This window comes from Stegostoma tigrinum, chromosome 33 (genome assembly GCF_030684315.1).
Source record: "Stegostoma tigrinum isolate sSteTig4 chromosome 33, sSteTig4.hap1, whole genome shotgun sequence".
Classification (NCBI taxonomy): Eukaryota; Metazoa; Chordata; class Chondrichthyes; order Orectolobiformes; family Stegostomatidae; genus Stegostoma; species Stegostoma tigrinum.
In genome coordinates, this window is record NC_081386.1 from 17,304,746 (window position 1) to 17,323,410 (window position 18,665).

The 18,665-nt window shown below is 41.6% G+C and overlaps 1 protein-coding gene across 1 annotated transcript in view; it reads right to left on the minus strand.

Annotated features, from left to right (window-relative positions):
- adam10a (ADAM metallopeptidase domain 10a) overlaps positions 1 to 18,665 on the minus strand; it is a 136,886-nt gene that overhangs the window by 82,673 nt on the left and 35,548 nt on the right. The window contains exons 3-4 of the mRNA XM_048562734.2: positions 18,205 to 18,323; positions 8,846 to 9,004 (exon numbers count right to left, since the gene is read on the minus strand). Coding sequence (XP_048418691.2) covers positions 8,846 to 9,004; positions 18,205 to 18,323 — 278 coding nt within the window. The remainder of the gene's footprint in view (positions 1 to 8,845; positions 9,005 to 18,204; positions 18,324 to 18,665) is intronic.

An 18,665-nucleotide genomic window follows, 5' to 3' on the forward strand; every position in this document is an offset into this window, starting at 1 on the left:
CCTCCACGCGACAGCAACTCTACTTCCTCCATGAGTGCCTGCAACAACAAATTTTACTGCGCTGTGTAACCTACTGACCACCACTAAATCACCGAGGCATGGATAGTCGCTAGATAAATGGTAGAAAAGTGATACGATTGATGACCACAGACGCACACAATCGTCTCAGGAAATAGGAGAGGAGAGAATTATCACTGAAGACAAGGAAGTCTGTATGAAAATACTAGGACCAGAACTATTGGAGCAACTTAATGTGGCAATAGAACGCAGGGTAAACTTCAAGGCTGAAAAGAAAAAGCTGCTCTTCAAAGCAAATTTTCAGGACTGGCACAAAACAACGAAAAAAAAATGTTAGAAGTTGGGTGAGAAACCTGTCTAGAAAAGAGAACTAATGGGAGCCGAAGAGAATGTACTGATTAGAGGGCTCAACTTGAACTTTAAGGACGCCAGTAATTTAAGAGTACTTGGCCAGCCTGGAAGCTGCTATGAAATCCAGCAGACTTGATGAAGCCGCCCAACAACTGCTATAACAAACGGTCGTATGTGCTATTACACGCAACAAACCCTTCAACGCTTTCTCTGTAGAAGAACGGGAGGCGGTCAACAACGTCAAAGCAGATCAAAACATCGTTATTCTACCAGCTGACAAAGGACGTATCACAGTCATCATGGACAAAGCAGAATACAAATCGATAAAGCAAGAGAACTACTCAACAACACAAATACCTATCGCCAACTAGAACTGATCAAACCACAAAACGCAAACAAAAAATAAACAAAACCCTAAAGAAACTCAAGGAACTAAACAAAATCACCAAGAACACTGGAGGATGAGAACACGCGATTCGGAAGTTGCTAGATTCTACGGACTCCCAAAAGGTACACAAGGAAACAATGTCCCACTTCCAAAAAACACGAGCCTACAATTTATCAAAGGAACTATGGAAACGGGTGAAACATCTTATCAATGGATCCCCATACTCAATTAGTAATGCGCAGCAATTCTTATAAAAGCTACAAGGCATACAAATCGAGGAAGACGAGATAATGGTGTCATTCAACGTAACCTCCCTGTTGACATCAGTGGGCCTCAACTCCACCAAACCCACAGTCGCCGACCTGTTGGACAACCATGGGGCTATGCATAGACCATTCAGCAAAGGAAGAGATATCTGTGAACTCCTTGATCTCTGCCTAACAACTTACTTTGAGTTCAATGGAGAGCATTACCAGCAACTGCGGGGAGCACGCATGGGATGTCTCATCTTGGGATTCATCACAGAAGTTACAATGCTAAAACTGGAACTCAGACCCCAAAACATGGTTCGCTATGTAGACGGCACATTCACCAAAAGCAAATTGATCAGAACAAACGAACTACTGAACAACATCTTTCACGATAATAAAATGTGAGGCTGGGTGAACACAGCAGGCCAAGCAGCATCTCAGGAGCACAAAAGCTGACGTTTCGGGCCTAGACCCTTCATCAGAGGGGGATGGGGAGAGGGAACTGGAATAAATAGGGAGAGAGGGGGAGGCGGACCAAAGATGGAGAGTAAAGAAGATAGGTGGAGAGAGTGTAGGTGGGGGAGGTAGGGAGGGGATAGGTCAGTCCAGGAAGACGGACAGGTCAAGGAGGTGGGATGAGGTTAGTAGGTAGCTGGGGGTGCGGCTTGGGGTGGGAGGAAGGGATGGGTGAGAGGAAGCAGACACAGGTTGGACTGGTTTTGGGATGCAGTGGGTGGGGGGGGGGGGGGGGGGGAGAAGAGCTGGGCTGGTTGTGTGGTGCAGTGGGGGGGAGGGGACGAACTGGGCTGGTTTAGGGATGCAGTAGGGGGAAGGGGAGATTTTGCAACTGGGGAAGTCCACATTGATACCATATGGCTGCAGCGTTCCCAGGCGGAATGAGTTGCTGTTCCTGCAACCTTCGGGTGCCATCATTGTGGCACTGCAGGAGGCCCATGATGGACATGTCATCTAGAGAATGGGAGGGGGAGTGGAAATGGTTTGCGACTGGGAGGTGCAGTTGTTTGTTGCGAACTGAGCGGAGGTGTTCTGCAAAGCGGTCCCCAAGCCTCCGCTTGGTTTCCCCAAAGTAGAGGAAGCCGCACCGGGTACAGTGGATGCAGTATACCACATTAAGCAGAGGTTCACCTGCACATCTGCCAATTGTGGAATGTCATCTTGGGGCCTGGGATGGGGGTGAGGGAGGTGGTGTGGGACAGGTGTAGCATTTCCTGCGGTTGCAGGGGAAGGTGCCGGGTGTGGTGGGGTTGGAGGGCAGTGTGGAGCGAACAAGGGAGTCACGGAGAGAGAGTGGTCTCTCCGGAAAGCTGACAGTGGAGGGGATGGGAAAATGCCCACAGCTACCTAGAATACACCTCCTCCCACCCACCCTCCTGCAAAAATTCCATCCCCTATTCCCAATTCCTCCGCCTCCGCCGCATCTGCTCCCACGATAAGACATTCCACTCCCGCACATCCCAGATGTCCAAGTTCTTTAAGGACCGCAACTTTCCCCCCACAGTGATCGAGAACGCCCTTGACCGCGTCTCCCGTATTTCCCCCAACACATCCCTCACACCCTGCCCCCGCCACAACCCGCCCCAAGAGGATCCGCCTCGTTCTCACACACCACCCTACCACCTCCGGATACAACGCATTATCCTCCGACACTTCCGCCATTTACAATCCGACCCCACCACCCAAGACATTTTCCCATCCCCTCCCCTGTCAGCTTTCCGGAGAGACCACTCTCTCCGTGACTCCCTTGTTCGCTCCCACACTGCCCTCCAACCCCACCACACCTAGCACCTTCCCCTGCAACCGCAGGAAATGCTACACCTGTCCCCACACCACCTCCCTCACCCCCATCCCAGGCCCCAAGATGACATTCCACATTAAGCAGAGGTTCACCTGCACATCTGCCAATGTGGTATACTGCATCCACTGTTCCCGGTGTGGCTTCCTCTACATTGGGGAAACCAAGCGGAGGCTTGGGGACCGCTTTGCGGAACACCTCCGCTCAGTTCACAACAAACAACTGCACCTCCCAGTCGCAAACCATTTCCACTCCCCCCTCCCATTCTCTAGATGACATGTCCATCATGGGCCTCCTGCAGTGCCACAATGATGCCACCCGAAGGTTGCAGGAACAGCAACTCATATTCCGCCTGGGAACGCTGCAGCCATATGGTATCAATGTGGACTTCACCAGTTTCAAAATCTGCCCTTCCCCTACTGCATCCCTAAACCAGCCCAGTTCGTCCCTCCCCCCACTGCACCACACAACCAGCCCAGCTCTTCCCCCCCCCCCCCCCCCCCCCCCCCCACCCACTGCATCCCAAAACCAGTCCAACCTGTGTCTGCCTCCCTAACCTGTTCTTCCTCTCACCCATCCCTTCCTCCCACCCCAAGCCGCACCCCCAGCTACCTACTAACCTCATCCCACCTCCTCGACTTGTCCGTCTTCCCTGGACTGACCTATCCCCTCCCTACCTACACCTCTCCACTTATCTTCTTTACTCTCCCATCTTCGGTCCGCCTCCGCCTCTCTCCCTATTTATTCCTGTTCCCTCTCCCCATCCCCCTCTCTGATGAAGGGTCTAGGCCCGAAACGTCAGCTTTTGTGCTCCTGAGATGCTGCTTGGCCTGCTGTGTTCATCCAACCTCACATTTTATTATCTTGGAATTCTCCAGCATCTGCAGTTCCCATTATCTCTGATAACATCTTTCACGACATCAGTTTTACAATGGAAACCAAGACGGATAACAAATTGGCGTTTTTGGACGTTCTCATCATCCAAATACCGAACAGACAACTCGAAACCGAAGTCTACAGGAAGGAAAGTCACACAGATCAACTTTTGAGCTACCACAGCAACCACCCAAAATGCCACAAGCAAAGCTGTATCTGGACGCTATTGCAAGCGAATCGACACACTGCAATACCACAGAAGCCAAAAATTGAAAGAGGAGAAACGATTATATGAAGTCTTCACAAAAAAAGGGCTATCCGAGAAACTTCATCCGGAGGACACTGATAATTCGCACAGCGACAAATTCCCCCAAGACAACAACATGCGAACAGGAGAAGTGTCCTCCCATATATCCAGAATATTTCCGAGATGACAGCAAGACTATTTCGACAACATGGAGCAACCATCGCCTACCAACCCATGAATACACTCAGGAACAGACTATCAAAACCCAAAAGGGCAACGGGGATTTGATGAAAAGAAGCAACTTGATCTACCAAACTCAATGCAACAACTGCACCAAGCACTACGTCGGTCAAACCGGAAGAAAGTTGTCTACGAGAATCCATGAACACCAGCTCACCGCCCGAAGGCACGACCCAAATGTCACTGGTATCCATCCATGAGGACCAAGAGGGACACCAGTTCGACTGGAACAACGTGAAGGTGATGGCACAAGGAAATACCAAAAAAGAACGGGAATTTAAAATCGAGGCATGGTACTCATCCGAAGAAGCAATAAACAAGCACGTCGCAATCGATCCAGCCTACCAACCGTTGCGGACAAGGGAACAACGAACTCGGGGGAACCACGGAAGAGACCAAATGCCACAAACCCAAGGCGCACAGCAACGATTCAAACAACCTCCAAACAGCCAATCAAATGGCAACTTTACAAACCATAAACACAAACTTGATTTAGGTTACTAAAATACCTACCAAATCAAAATAGAGAACATAAACTACTCTTAGGCACCCTATATAAAGGCGAGCACCAGAGGAATCATCCACCTACGCATTGATGATGTCTTCTCAACTGGAGACGAAACATTTGCAATTCATTTGCCAAGCTCGGCGAACAAACCAACTGCTTTATTAGACATAATAAAGTGTGAAGCTGGATGAACACAGCAGGCCAGGCAGCATCTCAGGAGCACAAAAGCCGACATTTTGGGCCTCGACCCTTCATCACAGCGCATTAATCTCCAATGGAAGACAGCAATCAGTTGGTAGCCAGAAGTAAAATAAATTGTTCAGGCAACTTCTGCTAAACAATGCATCCAATCAACAGTATTTGTTTCTCAAAATTTGCCATAAACTTCAAGATAGCAGAGTAGTGCTAGGTACCAAAGTCTCAAAGTGAAGTCAACAGGACACTAAGATACCAGAGGAAATTGATGGCAAAGGTTGACTGCAAAATATTACAGAATGCACAGATGGCAGATGATTTCAGTCACCCAAGTTCCCACTCTGCTGTGGCTTCTGCCACAGTTGATGACTGGGGACCATACTCTACTGCAGTGCTCTCCAAGCTTTCGGATGCACAAGATCATTTTTTAAGTATGACCCAGTATTCACCCTGAAGAAAACAGTACTGAAAATAAACTATTTATTCTATGTAAATCCAAAACAAAGGCCTCTCCTCACCATGTCATATGTTGCACTGAGACTGCACACTATCTGCCAGTACTTGAAGTCTGAGACAATGTTCATATACAGTCCATCAAATGGCATCTGCGAGGCAGAGAGATACCTAGACTTTATTATCTTCATTCATGAGAATGCTGTCTCACAGAAGCAAGTGGCAGAAGCTTTAACTTGAAAAAGCACATGATAAAATGGCAATCCTTTAGAGCTCAGTATCATTTTGCCCAGTAACAATTTGCATTTCAACTCAATGGCTTTGTAAATCAAACACCTGACAGAATTTGGTAGCCAGCACACCAATGTTTACTTGAAGGAATAGATCTGAGACAAACATAGTCCTTTTTTCCCAATCACATCTATCTCCTGAAAATCACCTGTTGAATTCCTCTGCTCATATCCTCAGGTGTGCACAGTTGATTGCTGGTTGGGAACATATTTCTGTTTTTGACTTTTTCTAGTATTTTCCTCCAAGATAGGAATTGTTGCAGGGTTTACAAACATCAGAGGGACCACAAACCCACTTTTAACGTGATGTATTCAGAGCGTTGTTCAGAAAGCAAGTCTCTGTCCTTGCCCTATGGTTCACATACCACTCACTCAGTTTTGACATCAGGTCTGTCAGGAACACAATGTCAAACAAACACATGTTGTCTGATAACTTAAGTTGTGAAGCGTGCAGAGAGCTAAGTTACAATCAGGCATTCTACAAATCTTTAATAGACGTTCCTGACTTAACCATCTTATATCATCATGAAGGATTAGTTCATCAGGAGCAGCATCAAGGAAGTATTTAAACAAGCAAAACTGAAGGGCTCTCATTCAAAATCAAGTTTACAATCCAAGGAACAACATTCATTGCACGAGAAAAGTCCTAAAAAAAAACCTTAACCTGTGAATGCTTGGAGGAATATGCAATAGCAATTAACAACAAGACAGGAAAAGCAGACTATTTCTGTAAAATGCAACATACTGTGCATTTGCATCATCCTTTGTGATGAAAATCAGTTTCATGATTACAATGTTTTTCTCAAGCACGTACCTAAATGAATTATTTGAGGAAACCCTCACCTCTTGTTCTCCAAGAGGAAAAAATGGTGAGAAGATCCTCCTTACTTACTATGTCCTTAAAAACAAACAATATACAAAAAAAAATCAGCAGGGCTGCATCATGGCTGGGTTCATTGAAGTGCAGGGAGAAGCATTCAGTGCTTCAGATCCTGCTGCATGTACTAAAAACACGTCTTCAAAAGGTTCCACTTGCCTAACTACTGTGGCAACACCAACTGAAGTAGTCTAGATTACTATTATTTCAATGTTCCCAATTTTTTTCTAAAGTAAAGAGTGCACAGCCAGTCATTGCTTCTTTAATTACTTTGTCATGTGAACAATTCATTGTGTTATGCCAGAAAATGAAAAATTCAAAATTATTCTTCAATGCAGGCCTAATCTTTTAGTGTTGACTGAGGATAAAAAAAACATGCTCTTTTGAGCTTTCTGATCAGCTTTTAACTCATGAACTTCCTTGGTCTGAAGCATGTTGTTCAAGGGAAAACTATCCTTGAATTTGCAATGCATTGCAGTGTGGTATCATGCCAAATTCCCCTTCTGACTTACCAATACACTTGGGTGACATACAAGACAAGTGCTCTTATCATTTACAGTTATTAATAGATACTAATTTTTTAAATTACTCATGGAAGTTTGACATTTCACTTTTGTTATAGACAATCCAGTTTCACTTTGCGGTTTGTGACGTCACTCTGCAGCTGAACATGCTGCAAGTAAGCCCTCTGGATCCTGGAATATCCAGACCTTTGCAGGTTGCTTTCAAATGTGGAGACAGGAGGTGACTACTATGGTTGCAATTTGTTTTCGGAGCCCCTGGTTGCCTGGTGTTGCTCAGATATTGGAGTACAAGCATAGAACCACCAACCCAGTCCTTATTTTTTCCCTTCACCCTGCTTGGGCCTATTAGATAAGCAGCTGAAAAACTGCAGGTCTACTCAGAATGGACAGAAAAAGCAGGATTAGCCAGGCTGCTGTTGCAGAGAATCTGCAAAGACATGATACGTCAAAGACAGTTTCCTATGTTTCTAGTAGTTATATACTGGCTTTACTCATCAGTTCCTAGCATATTTCTTATTCATTTGTTTGCATTGCCACCACAAACTTACTTTACTCTGCAATGATAGTCAATAATAATTCAGTGATCTAGCACAGCCTGTTAACTTTTCTCTCGTCGCACAACTTCCACAAGCTGAAGTCATAGAGCAACATGACGATCAGTATGCATGCATCGAGGCAACATAGGAAGGCAGGGAGATTGGGATCAACGTGTTGGAGACAGCTGCTCAATCAAGTCATAAAATTCTCTAATTTTAGAAGAGATCGGACCAACTTGGACTGTTTTCACCTGAACGTCAAATGCTGAGAAGTGACCTGATAGAAGTTTACGATGAGTGGCACACATAGAATGGATAGTTAGTCTTTGTTGCAGGGTAGAAATGTCAGTTTGAGGGGATGTGCTAAGGTAAAAAGGGGAAGTTTAAAGGAGATGTGAGAAGCAAGTTGTTTTTTAAAACAAAACAGAGAGTGGTAAGTTTTAGTATGCAATGGCAGAGAAAGTGGTAGAAGCAGATACAATAGCAATGTCTACAAGGCATCCTGATAGATACGAGAATACACAGGGATACAAGCCAGATAGAAGCAAACACAGTTTCCAGTTTAAAAAAGGCATCGTGTGTCAGTGCCAGCTTCATGCTTCAAAGGGCCTGCTCCTGAGCTTAACAGTTCTTTGGAAGATGGACCGGTTTTCTCCAGGCTTAAAATAGCTTTTACCTACATAGCAAGCTCTGGAGATGGTGGGAATCCAATGGCTTCTCAATACCTTGTTCCTAGCCTGAAGCTTTCCAACTACCTAAGAACATAGCTGTTAGCAGGCAGAAGGCTGTTGTCATTAATAATTGGTCAGCAGTCCACAGAGTAATCAGCTACTTCTTGCTGGCTGAATCTGTGTGTATGCACCCCTTCAATTCCACTTCATCTACAAACTACACTTCCAAACAAAGATTGATCAATAAGTTGTGCAAATGGTGTTTACAATGAGCTTGAAGTTACTGACTTTTAAAAACTACACTGATCCTTCTTGAAAGAGTTCTTTCCCCATTTCAATCAAAAAAAGTTAGAAAAATAAAAAAAAAGACAACATTTTTAAATCTAGAACTGTGACTTGTGACCCCTTAATCTTGCATTGTTAACGTAATAAATCCTCAACTTAAACCCTTCAGTCTTAATCCCACAGAAGTCTTAGATGATTTTTAGTTGAGGGAATGAGATTTTTACATAACCTCTACCTGTTTTGCAATAAAAAACAGTTAAAGGAAACAATAATTGCCCCTCAAACAATTTTTTTTAAAAAATACAGCAAAGAAAATACTTACTGATATCATCTTCATGGTAGATCACCGAGTGGAAAGGTGGCTTTCTGTTTTTAATGTATCGCTCAGCTGGTTCAACGTAGAAGGTACCCTGGTGGGTCTGGACAAACCCTTCAAACCGTCCATCTACAATAGAACCATGACTGAGAGATCCTCTCTCTCCTGAAACATTGGGGGGAAAAAAAAACAAGGTAACTAAAACTTTCAAACCCCTGAGTAAAAACTAGAAAAAAGTCAAGTTACTCAAATCTAGTGAGTTAAAATCCTTCAGGAAGAATAAAGATTTATAATATAAATGAATCTGAATTTTCTTTGAATTTAGCAGTGAAGTTGCTCCCACACCGAACACTGCGGGCTCAAAATATGGTACATATCACAGTAAAAATAAAATTTCTTAGCACTCAGTACAGGTACGAAAGACACAGTTAAAGTGTGTTAGGAAGAATTAAGAAACCCAATAATATTCAGACACTGATATAGTCAAGTAGAGTATTTTCTGCAATTTCTCAGTTCATTTAAAGTTAATGTAGTGCTTTGAGTATGACTTATTCAATCCACAAAGCAAACTCGTGAGGTGAATTCACAAGCACTCACAATTTGATACTTAGCAAAAGCTCCATGATTTTGAATACGACTGCAGCTGTTCACTCAGCAAGCTGGACTCAAGAATATTAGGGTGCTAGGTTCACAATGGAAATTAAAATTTTTAAAAATCAATCATTTCACACAGATTGTGACATTCATACAGAGGCGGGCCTTGAATCCAGGCCTTCGAGCCCAGAGGTAGGGACACTACTACTGTACACAATAGAAATTGTTTTTCTTCAACTAAACCTCTCAGATTCTGAAACACTTCTGGAGCAGGTGGTATTTGAAGTTAAGTCTCCTAGTTCAGACATAGGGACACAACCACAGCATGAGAAGAGTCCACCATAATGGAAATGAGGTGTTTTGTGATCAACCTGTTCTGAAACTTTATAGCACATCTATCCACCTGGCTCAGAGGAAGGAGTACTGTCACTGTACCACAGAGTTCCCACCATCCACTTTTGTAAAAATTTAACCTATTTTTCTAATAAACTGGTTCAGAGAGGTTATTACATAACTTTGGAGCAGGTGGGACTTCAACTTGGGCCTCTTGGTCCAGGGGTATAGACACTACCATCTGTACCACAAGATGGACACACAAAATCTAAATCACTATTAAAAGCATGAACAGAATCACCTGGTTGCATTTCAAAAAAGAAGTGATGGAAAGAGCATTCAACAATTTGACAGCTTGCATTGCCCTTAACAGGCTTTGCACACAAAGTATTCAATTGGAAACACATGTGATGTACAGATGGGGAGAAAAAGCGATTCTTTTCCAAGAGCATGAGACCAGATCAGTTTAAGATATCTGGTCAGCGCAAATGAGTTGAATCAAAGTGTCTACTTCAGTGTTGTATACTGACTGTTGGGTTTTAAAGAACTTTGACTCATCCTAAACCAGACTGTTTGATTCTCCAACAACAGCATAAGATGATTTGGAATCAGTGATTTCAATCCAGATTTGAGACTTGTGGTCCAAGACTATTATTTTTGTAATGGAAGAAACACAGCAACTAATTTGCACACAGCAAACTTCGACAAATAGAAATGGAGTCAATCCCAGTGAATGGAGAGCCCAAAGGTTACATGTTTGAGATGTGAACTGCCAGGAGCTTGAGGCAAGTTTTGAATTTTCCACTAAGGTAATTCAGAAGTTGCTTCAGGTTGGATGGGGTAAAAAGGGGTTTGTTTGAACTAAGGAGTATGTGAAAATTTGTTGCTAATCTCAAGACCAAGTGAGTGAAAACAGCATGGCAAATGGAAAAAAGTATGCTGTTGGCAGTCGGTATGATAGAACACAATCTATGTGAAAGGAGAGGTTTAATGAGAGCCCGGAGTCAAACAACCCAGTTTAAAAAAAAGGTACAAATCCATCCAAATAAATTTAATCAGACTGTTCAAAAATACCTACCAAAAAAAAAATCAGTAACCATTAATCTATTAAATAATTTGGAAGAATTCAGTTGAATAATCATATGATACTAAAACTGAACATTTTCAACTGTTTTTTAGAATTATTCATTTAACCAACGCAGTTTTATCATCTTCAGACAGCACTGTGGCTACTTCAGGAGGTAAGTGCTTAAATAGCCATTGTGAATTATTAAGCTATGCAAAGAAATCTACCAGTAATTGAATATTTATTAAATTTTTTTCCAGTTACCCTTAAATTGGCACCCAGTTCAAAAGACTATTTTTCATATCAGTGCTGTTTCAAACTCATCACTTGACTGTTTTGAAATCATGTCAGGACACTTGGTGAATACAAGTAGCTAATGGAACATTATAAATGTGAAATAAAATATGAATAATTTAATAATTCATTAACTTGTGATCTATACCTTGTCAAGTATAATGCACATAATGATAAGCTCAGGAAACAGTTCTTCTGACTTGCACTCAAGAACCCATTTCATTCTTTGGCACTGTCAGCACATTAACACAATTAAAGCAGGTTTCTTAAAAAAAAAACTGGTCTTTGCATCTTACAATCTAAATTTATGACATACTCAAAATAACCACAGGACTAGAGTTTCCCAAATAGTAATGGCTGCTGTGGAGTTGCAACCAAATGTTTTATCTGCTTTTTCTAACTGTGTGTACAGCAAATCTGAACAGTCTTGGAGGTCCGATTCCTGAGCAAAAAAAACGTGCTCCTAACAGGTTGTTTGGCCTGCTGTGTTCACCCAGCTCCACACTGTTAACTCGGATTCTCCAGTTCCCAATATCCCCAATCAAAAAAGGTAGCTGCTTGAATCTGGTTGATATATGCTCAGATAATTCAGAGTGGTCTTAAGAAAATCTGCCCTTCAAAGCGGTTACTGGACCAAAAAAGATGTTATACTTATTGGCACCATGCTGTCCAGATATTTTTTCCAGCCAGTCTTTTCATACTTAGTAAATTTCAGAACATTGCACCAACAGAAATTTTTGTTTTTTAAAAAGCTATTAGACCCGCTTGGAGTGAAATAAAGTCATATAGAAATGTCCCGTCAAAGTAATGAGACCTGTACGCACACAACGCAGACAGCAATCTGACCTATTTATTCTGATCAAATTACTGTCTGTTGTGCTCAGAACATGTTACCAGAAGTGGAGCATGATTGAGTGCAAAGAAAACAAAAGCTCTTGATACAGTGATTATGTGAAACATTCAGACCTGTGAAACCTGCTATAACCAAATGAAATAAACTAAAACACAACAACAAAATTGGACACAGCTGAAACACCTGCAAGAGAAAGTGCCTGCAGTTTTACTACCTGCAATGCCAAATTAAGAAATAAGAACAGATCTGTTCAACAAGTTGGAGAAGTGGCACTACACATGCACAGCACTGTTGTAAAGAGATGGTTTCAAAAATTTATTCCAACCTGAATCTTTGAAGGGCAGAAACAAAAATACCACTGAAATTGTGAAAGCCTTCAAGATGTGCTTTGAACTTGAACTGAATTTAACTTATAAACTAAATACCTTCAATTAGATCAAGGTTAAAATAAAAATCCAATCAATAAAATGACCTCATTATTTCAGCTTACAGAATCCTGTGAAGTAGCCTCATTAAAAGACCATCTAATTAAGGAAAGACTGTTTTAAATACAAAGAGATCCTATGAGAGTGCATCTACTGAAAAAAGTTCATTCTCAGGAAAGCCACATACATGCAGACATTCTGAGATTATTTATCAGCAGCTAGAGCTTAGCCATGGCAGAAAAGACTAGCTTTTATATTCTACAGGTAGATACACAAACCCAAAAGGGCAGAACAATCATGCTCAAAGGCAGGACGAAAATGCTTCAGGTCTAGTGTGGTAAGCAGTATTCTTACTGCAAAAAAGCTGAATCATTTTGCACACAACTATTATAGCTAAAAGAAAACACAAAGTACAGATAGCTACTAGAGTCATATCAGGTCAAGATTCTGATGAATCACTCCAAACCTTATAATAGATTGATTCAGTCAAGGAGAACACGAGGTCAACACAAAGTGCCAGATAGACACTTGTTTATCATACAACATCATGATCTTTACAAACCTGTTAAGTGGCTCATCATGGCAATCCAGAAATGAGGTCCTGAAAAGTAAGGTTAAGGCTGCATGATGGCACCGTATTCAAGCTGAAAGAGTAGATTACTGAAGCCCAATTTTCAAGATGAATGACGACCATGAATGTCAAAAGGCACTTCGCAGTCAGTCAGGGCAAGTTCAAAGCTTGATCTAGTAAAGCTCGACGTGCCAGAAGAGATTTGCAGTGTATCACAGCACACTACATCAACAGTGGGATTGACTCTAAGGATACAAGGTGCGTGTACACAGACAGAGGTCTGGCAGCATCTGTGGAGACAAATAGAATTATGTTTCAAGTCTTCTACAGATTTTCATCAGAACAGTTCTCCAATCTTGAAGTGAATGAGAATGTAAGACCAACTCAGCAACTGCTCAGAAAAAGTTCCAGCTCTCATCTTAAGAGACAGACAAGAAAGAAGAGCTAGGAAAAAAAAAAAGAATTAATGAAGAAAGTGATAATTTCAACAGAATGGGTTAGCAGCACAGCAGCCATCAAACAACCTGGAAAGTTGAAAGTACATATGGATTCAAAGGATCTAAATGAAGTCCCAACAGAGGTCTCGCTGTCCCATGTTTAGCCTTGAAGGAATTTTGCCACAATTTGCAAAGGCAAGAGATGTGCTCTACTGGCTGAATGGCAGCTGCAAAATCAAGGACTACATTACATGCACTGCACTGACTCAGAAGTACCAAAGTAAGCAAGCAAGGAAGCAGATGATGCAAGACAACCTGGACTGATCATGGATACAGTAAACCTCTTCACACTGGCAGGAGCTTAGCACTGTGGACTACTATTTTGATGACTGGAGGTTGACCAGCTGACTTTAACAACTATTACTGAGATTGTTATGTCTGAATGCACACTTCAGCTGTAATAGCATTGTCAACTTTATAATGAGCAACAATGGACCTCAGTGAAAAATTTAGCTGCTTTTTAACTGGTAGGGAAATTCAATGCTTGATTCACTTTTTTTGAATTAGTGATTAGGTGTATAGATGTCAGTAGGGCATTGGATGTAATCTACAAGGACTTTGGTAAGGCTTCTGACAGAACCTTGTATGGAAGGCTGGTCAAGAAAAGAAAGACAGCCCATGGGATCCAGGGATAAATTTAGCAAATTAGATCAGGAACAGGAGTGAAATAGGCAATGGCTGAAGGTTGTTTGTCTGATGTATGCCTGTATGGAATGTTGGATGCCTTGTGATTTCATGTACATTAATGATCCAGACACAAAATAAAAGACCGAAAGACATAGGAGTGGAAGTAAGGCCATTCGGTCCAGAGTCCACTCCGCTATTTAATCATAGCTGATGGGCATTTCAACTCCACACACCCACGCTCTCCCCGAAGCCCTTAATTCCTTGCGAGGAGGAAGGATCAATAAGTTTACAGATGAAAATCACTGCTGGCATAGTTAAAGCCTGAAGACTACAGGACAGGCTGATCAGATGGGCAGAGCAATGGAAAATACAATTTAATCCAGAAAAATGAAGGGATACAGTTTAGGGCAACTAATATGGCAAGGGAGAACACAACGAACAACAGCAAGTACAGAGGGTCAAAGTGGCCTTGCTGTGCATGTCTCCATACCTTAGAAGGAAGCAGAAGGATACAGTGACTAAAGAAGAGTGGAGAGCTAGTCATCATACAAACATTCAATGCTCTCAACAGGAGTCAGCTTAAGTGACAACACGGGCTGGGTGTCACTTTAAATCATACATGGTGGAAGTAAACCACCAGGTTTACGACTGCAAACACAAATACATACACAGAACTGGAGAAACTGCCCAAGTGCAAGTAGGTGATCAGAAAATACAAACTCATCATCTACACAATCCACAGAAGCCATCAGATTCAGAGGTGCACAGCAACCCAACAAGAGAAATGGAAGAACAAAGGTACCATGACAATAAATAATATGGAAATGATATTCCCCCGCAAAGGAACTTCCCTCAAATGAACCAACAACATGCAAGCATATCATTTAGAGACCAGCACAACTTAAGGACTAATGTATGCAATGTTTATGAAGAGACAAAAATGTGAATCATCAAGTGCTAGTTTCAGACAACAGCATTAGCTGGGTAACTCAGTGTACAAATATAACCAATTACAATTTTTTCTATATAAAAAGAAGGATATTTGGACTGGAACAGAATCATGTAAATTGCATTCCTGGTCTGCTATCATGTAAATACCAAAATAGGCCCACTCTACAGGTAACAATCTTACTAACACGCCAAAGAATTCTCTGATTAGACTGCTGGCAGTTGTGTTCAGAACTCATGATCTTGAAGGCATTTTCTCAAGTCACCCATTTACATGCTCCATTCTCATCAAAAAAAAAATTAAAAAAAATACGCTTGATAAATCTTAATCCTGTGTCAAGTCCTCATTTTTTACACTGCAGCTAGAACACTCTGCATTTGCCAGTTACGCTGTGGCAACTCAGCAAGATTTCTTAACACAACACCTTTTCAAACACTCCACCACAAACATGAAAAAAGCAGGAGTATGGGAATACCATAACCCTCAATTCCTCCTCTAGTCAGAGCATTTCAGCTTGGATCTCAGAATCCATGATATCCCTACAGTGTCGAAACAGACTATTTGGCCCAACATGTCCACACAGACCTTCTGAAGAGTATCCCACCTATTCCCGTAACCCTGCATTTTCCATGCCTAACCTTGCACATCTCTAGACACTATGGGCTATTTAGCACAGCCAATCCATCTGACTTGCACATCTTGGGACTACAGGAGGAAACTAAAGCACCTGGTGGAAACCCATGCAGACGACATGGAGAGGTCACAGTCACCCAAGGGCAGAATCAAACCCGGTTCCCTGGTGCTGAGAGGCAGCAGCGCTAAAACACTGAGCCACTGGCCTGCCCCAAAATCAAATTCAAACTAAACTATGTACCATTGCAGGAGTTGAAGCCAGGTCCACAAAACAACACCTGGATCAACAATCCAGTGATAACACTCACAAAGCCACCTTTTTGCCATTCTTATACTGTTGCCATATGAAAACTTCCTAACTTAAAGCATTTTGTGGGAGCCACTTCTAAATATGGATTTCAGCATTAAAGAACGTGGTTCACCATTCTCCTCATGTAACTAAGGAGAGACTATAAAAGCCAACTTTAATTAATTTAGTGAAAAATCTGAATGTATTAAACAAGTTTTTAAAAATAAATATTTCCCACAAGGTGGTGCAGAAAATAGGGCACACAGTCTGATGCTAAATGTCATATTTATCTCTCAGGTCTGAATTAATCTCTCCACCTGAACTGTTAATTGATAAAAAGCACACCAGACCAAAAACTCTAGCTTTAGTTGTCCTGTGCATTGACATTAAAATTTGGAGACAGTCAGCAAACTAAAATCAAAAAAAAAAATCAGACAAAAAAAAACCTCTCAACTACTTTTTAAAGTAAATGCTCAGTGTTCCAACAATTTAGTTCAGCAAGTCATGTTATACCGTTGACATGAGCCTGCTTAAAATGGGATAGCCACAGTTAGAAATTTGCATCACAATTTTTCTCTATTGAAATAAAATCAAAAAAGAGGAGAATGCACTGTGGCTACTTGACATTATTTAATTTTACACTGGAGCGGATAACAGTGCCAGCCTTTCTACACTTCAACTAAGGGGATTCTGGTCATGACTGTACTGTATGAGGAACATGTTTAATTTGTATTGGTTGTTTAAATAGCAAGGCCTAAATCATTGTCAAGAATGGCCACATACTGTCACTGTTAGGAATAAGACACTGGGAAAGCAAAAAAGGTATCTGCTAATGAAATTCTTCAAAGCTGACAACCAGACCAAATGTCTCTTACAAAATAAGACAGCAGTCATATCCCTAACACTTGATTGATAGGGTAACAAAGTGTGAAGCTGGATGAACACAGCAGGCCAAGCAGCACCTTAGGAGCACAAAAGCTGACAGTTTGGGCCTAGCTTCTTCATCAGAAAAAGCGTTAAACAGGATTTATGGTACAGCATACCCAGTTACTCCTTCAAGCTTGTCTTTAAGTCAACTATGTCATAATTGCTCACAATTATCAGAACAGTTGTTACATCCTAAGCATACTTTTCTTACTTATCTCCTTTGCTTCTGTGAAGGCAGACATCCTGTATTTCACCTTAAGTTGCCAGTCTTAACAGAAAATTGAACATGTGCCAACTGAGCATAGCTGCCATTATTTCAGTCCCGAGTCAGGATGTGTTGGATTGAAACCTTAAACCAGAACTTGAGCATAAAGTAGGCATGTACTCTACTGTAGTACTCTGTGGTGCATTGAGGCTGAGCAATTTTCAAAGCTGTTTTGGTAATCACAAATGATTGTGGGTAGACTCATTAGTCAACCACGTCCAAGCTGTTAGTTGTTTCATGGTCTTCTGCGGCTTCACTCTTGATTGAAGATTCCTAAGCAAGATCAGCAAAGAAAGTGCTCAGAGGAACACTTGTACCACCCCTGGTCTCTCTCTAGCTATGTTATAGAGTTTGCAATTCAAACAGATGGTCCACGTAACTGATGCAGCATCAACTTTAGGGAAGCTCTCTCCAATCAGGAGCTGCAATACCTGAGATAGTAGTAACTGCAGATGCTGGAGAATCTGAGATAACAAGGTGTAGAGCTGAGTGAATACAGTGGGCCAAGCAGCAGAGAAGCTCTAGGCCTGAATGTCAGCTTTCCTGCTGCTCTGATACTGCATGGCCTGTAGCGTTCATCCAGCTCTACACCTTGTTGTCTCATGCAATACGTAACAGTTGGCTTTCATGCTTTTAGATTTCAATTTTGAAGTAGAATTTGGGGCAGACCTAAAATGATCTAGATACCATAATATGGACCCACTCAGTTACACAACAAAAATGTATTTCATCACAAAACTTCACATTTTTACCTAGTGTTAAATTGGCTTATAAAATGTAAACGTGGCCGCAATTATTAGTTGAGTTAAGCTCCGATAATGACTAAAGTTCATGGCAAGGTAAGACATGATGTTGAACACCACTCACAATTATCTCTTTAAAATATTCCTGTCTTTTGATAACTGTTTGAAGACAAACTCATCTTCTAGTAAGTGACAATTAACATTTATAAAGAAATCCAGCAATGAGTTGCAGACTATACACCAAAGAAGCTTGGTATGCAAATAATCTGTGTATCGGAAGTCACAATTAATAATCTTACCATAGATTTCTCCAGTGTAAATATGAGAGGCATCGTAATTCAGCTCTTCACCTGATATTTCCAGTTTAAAATCATCTGTGAATATAGAGGTGTCGCGTTTCATTCTCAGGTTGAACTGCCTAAGAAAGAAAGCAGTGAATAAAGCAAATTAAATTTTTGGAAACACTCTAGAAATATAGAAATTTCTGTGGAAGTACTTTAAGGTAAACTCATTATTTGCAAACTACACCAGCATGGTACAGGAAGTTAATTTAAACCATCCCTTGTTTCTTTCCTATAAAATCAGCCAAAAAGCTGTTACTCCATTTTTGTCAACTTTTCCAGTAAAAAGACAGACAGATGGAATATGGGCAATTTAAAATATTGATCTAGCCTAAGATTTTTAGCCAAGTACTTACAGAATGTACCATTTACAACAGGAAACAGATTTATTGAGAGGTGGGGAAAAAATAAACATTGCT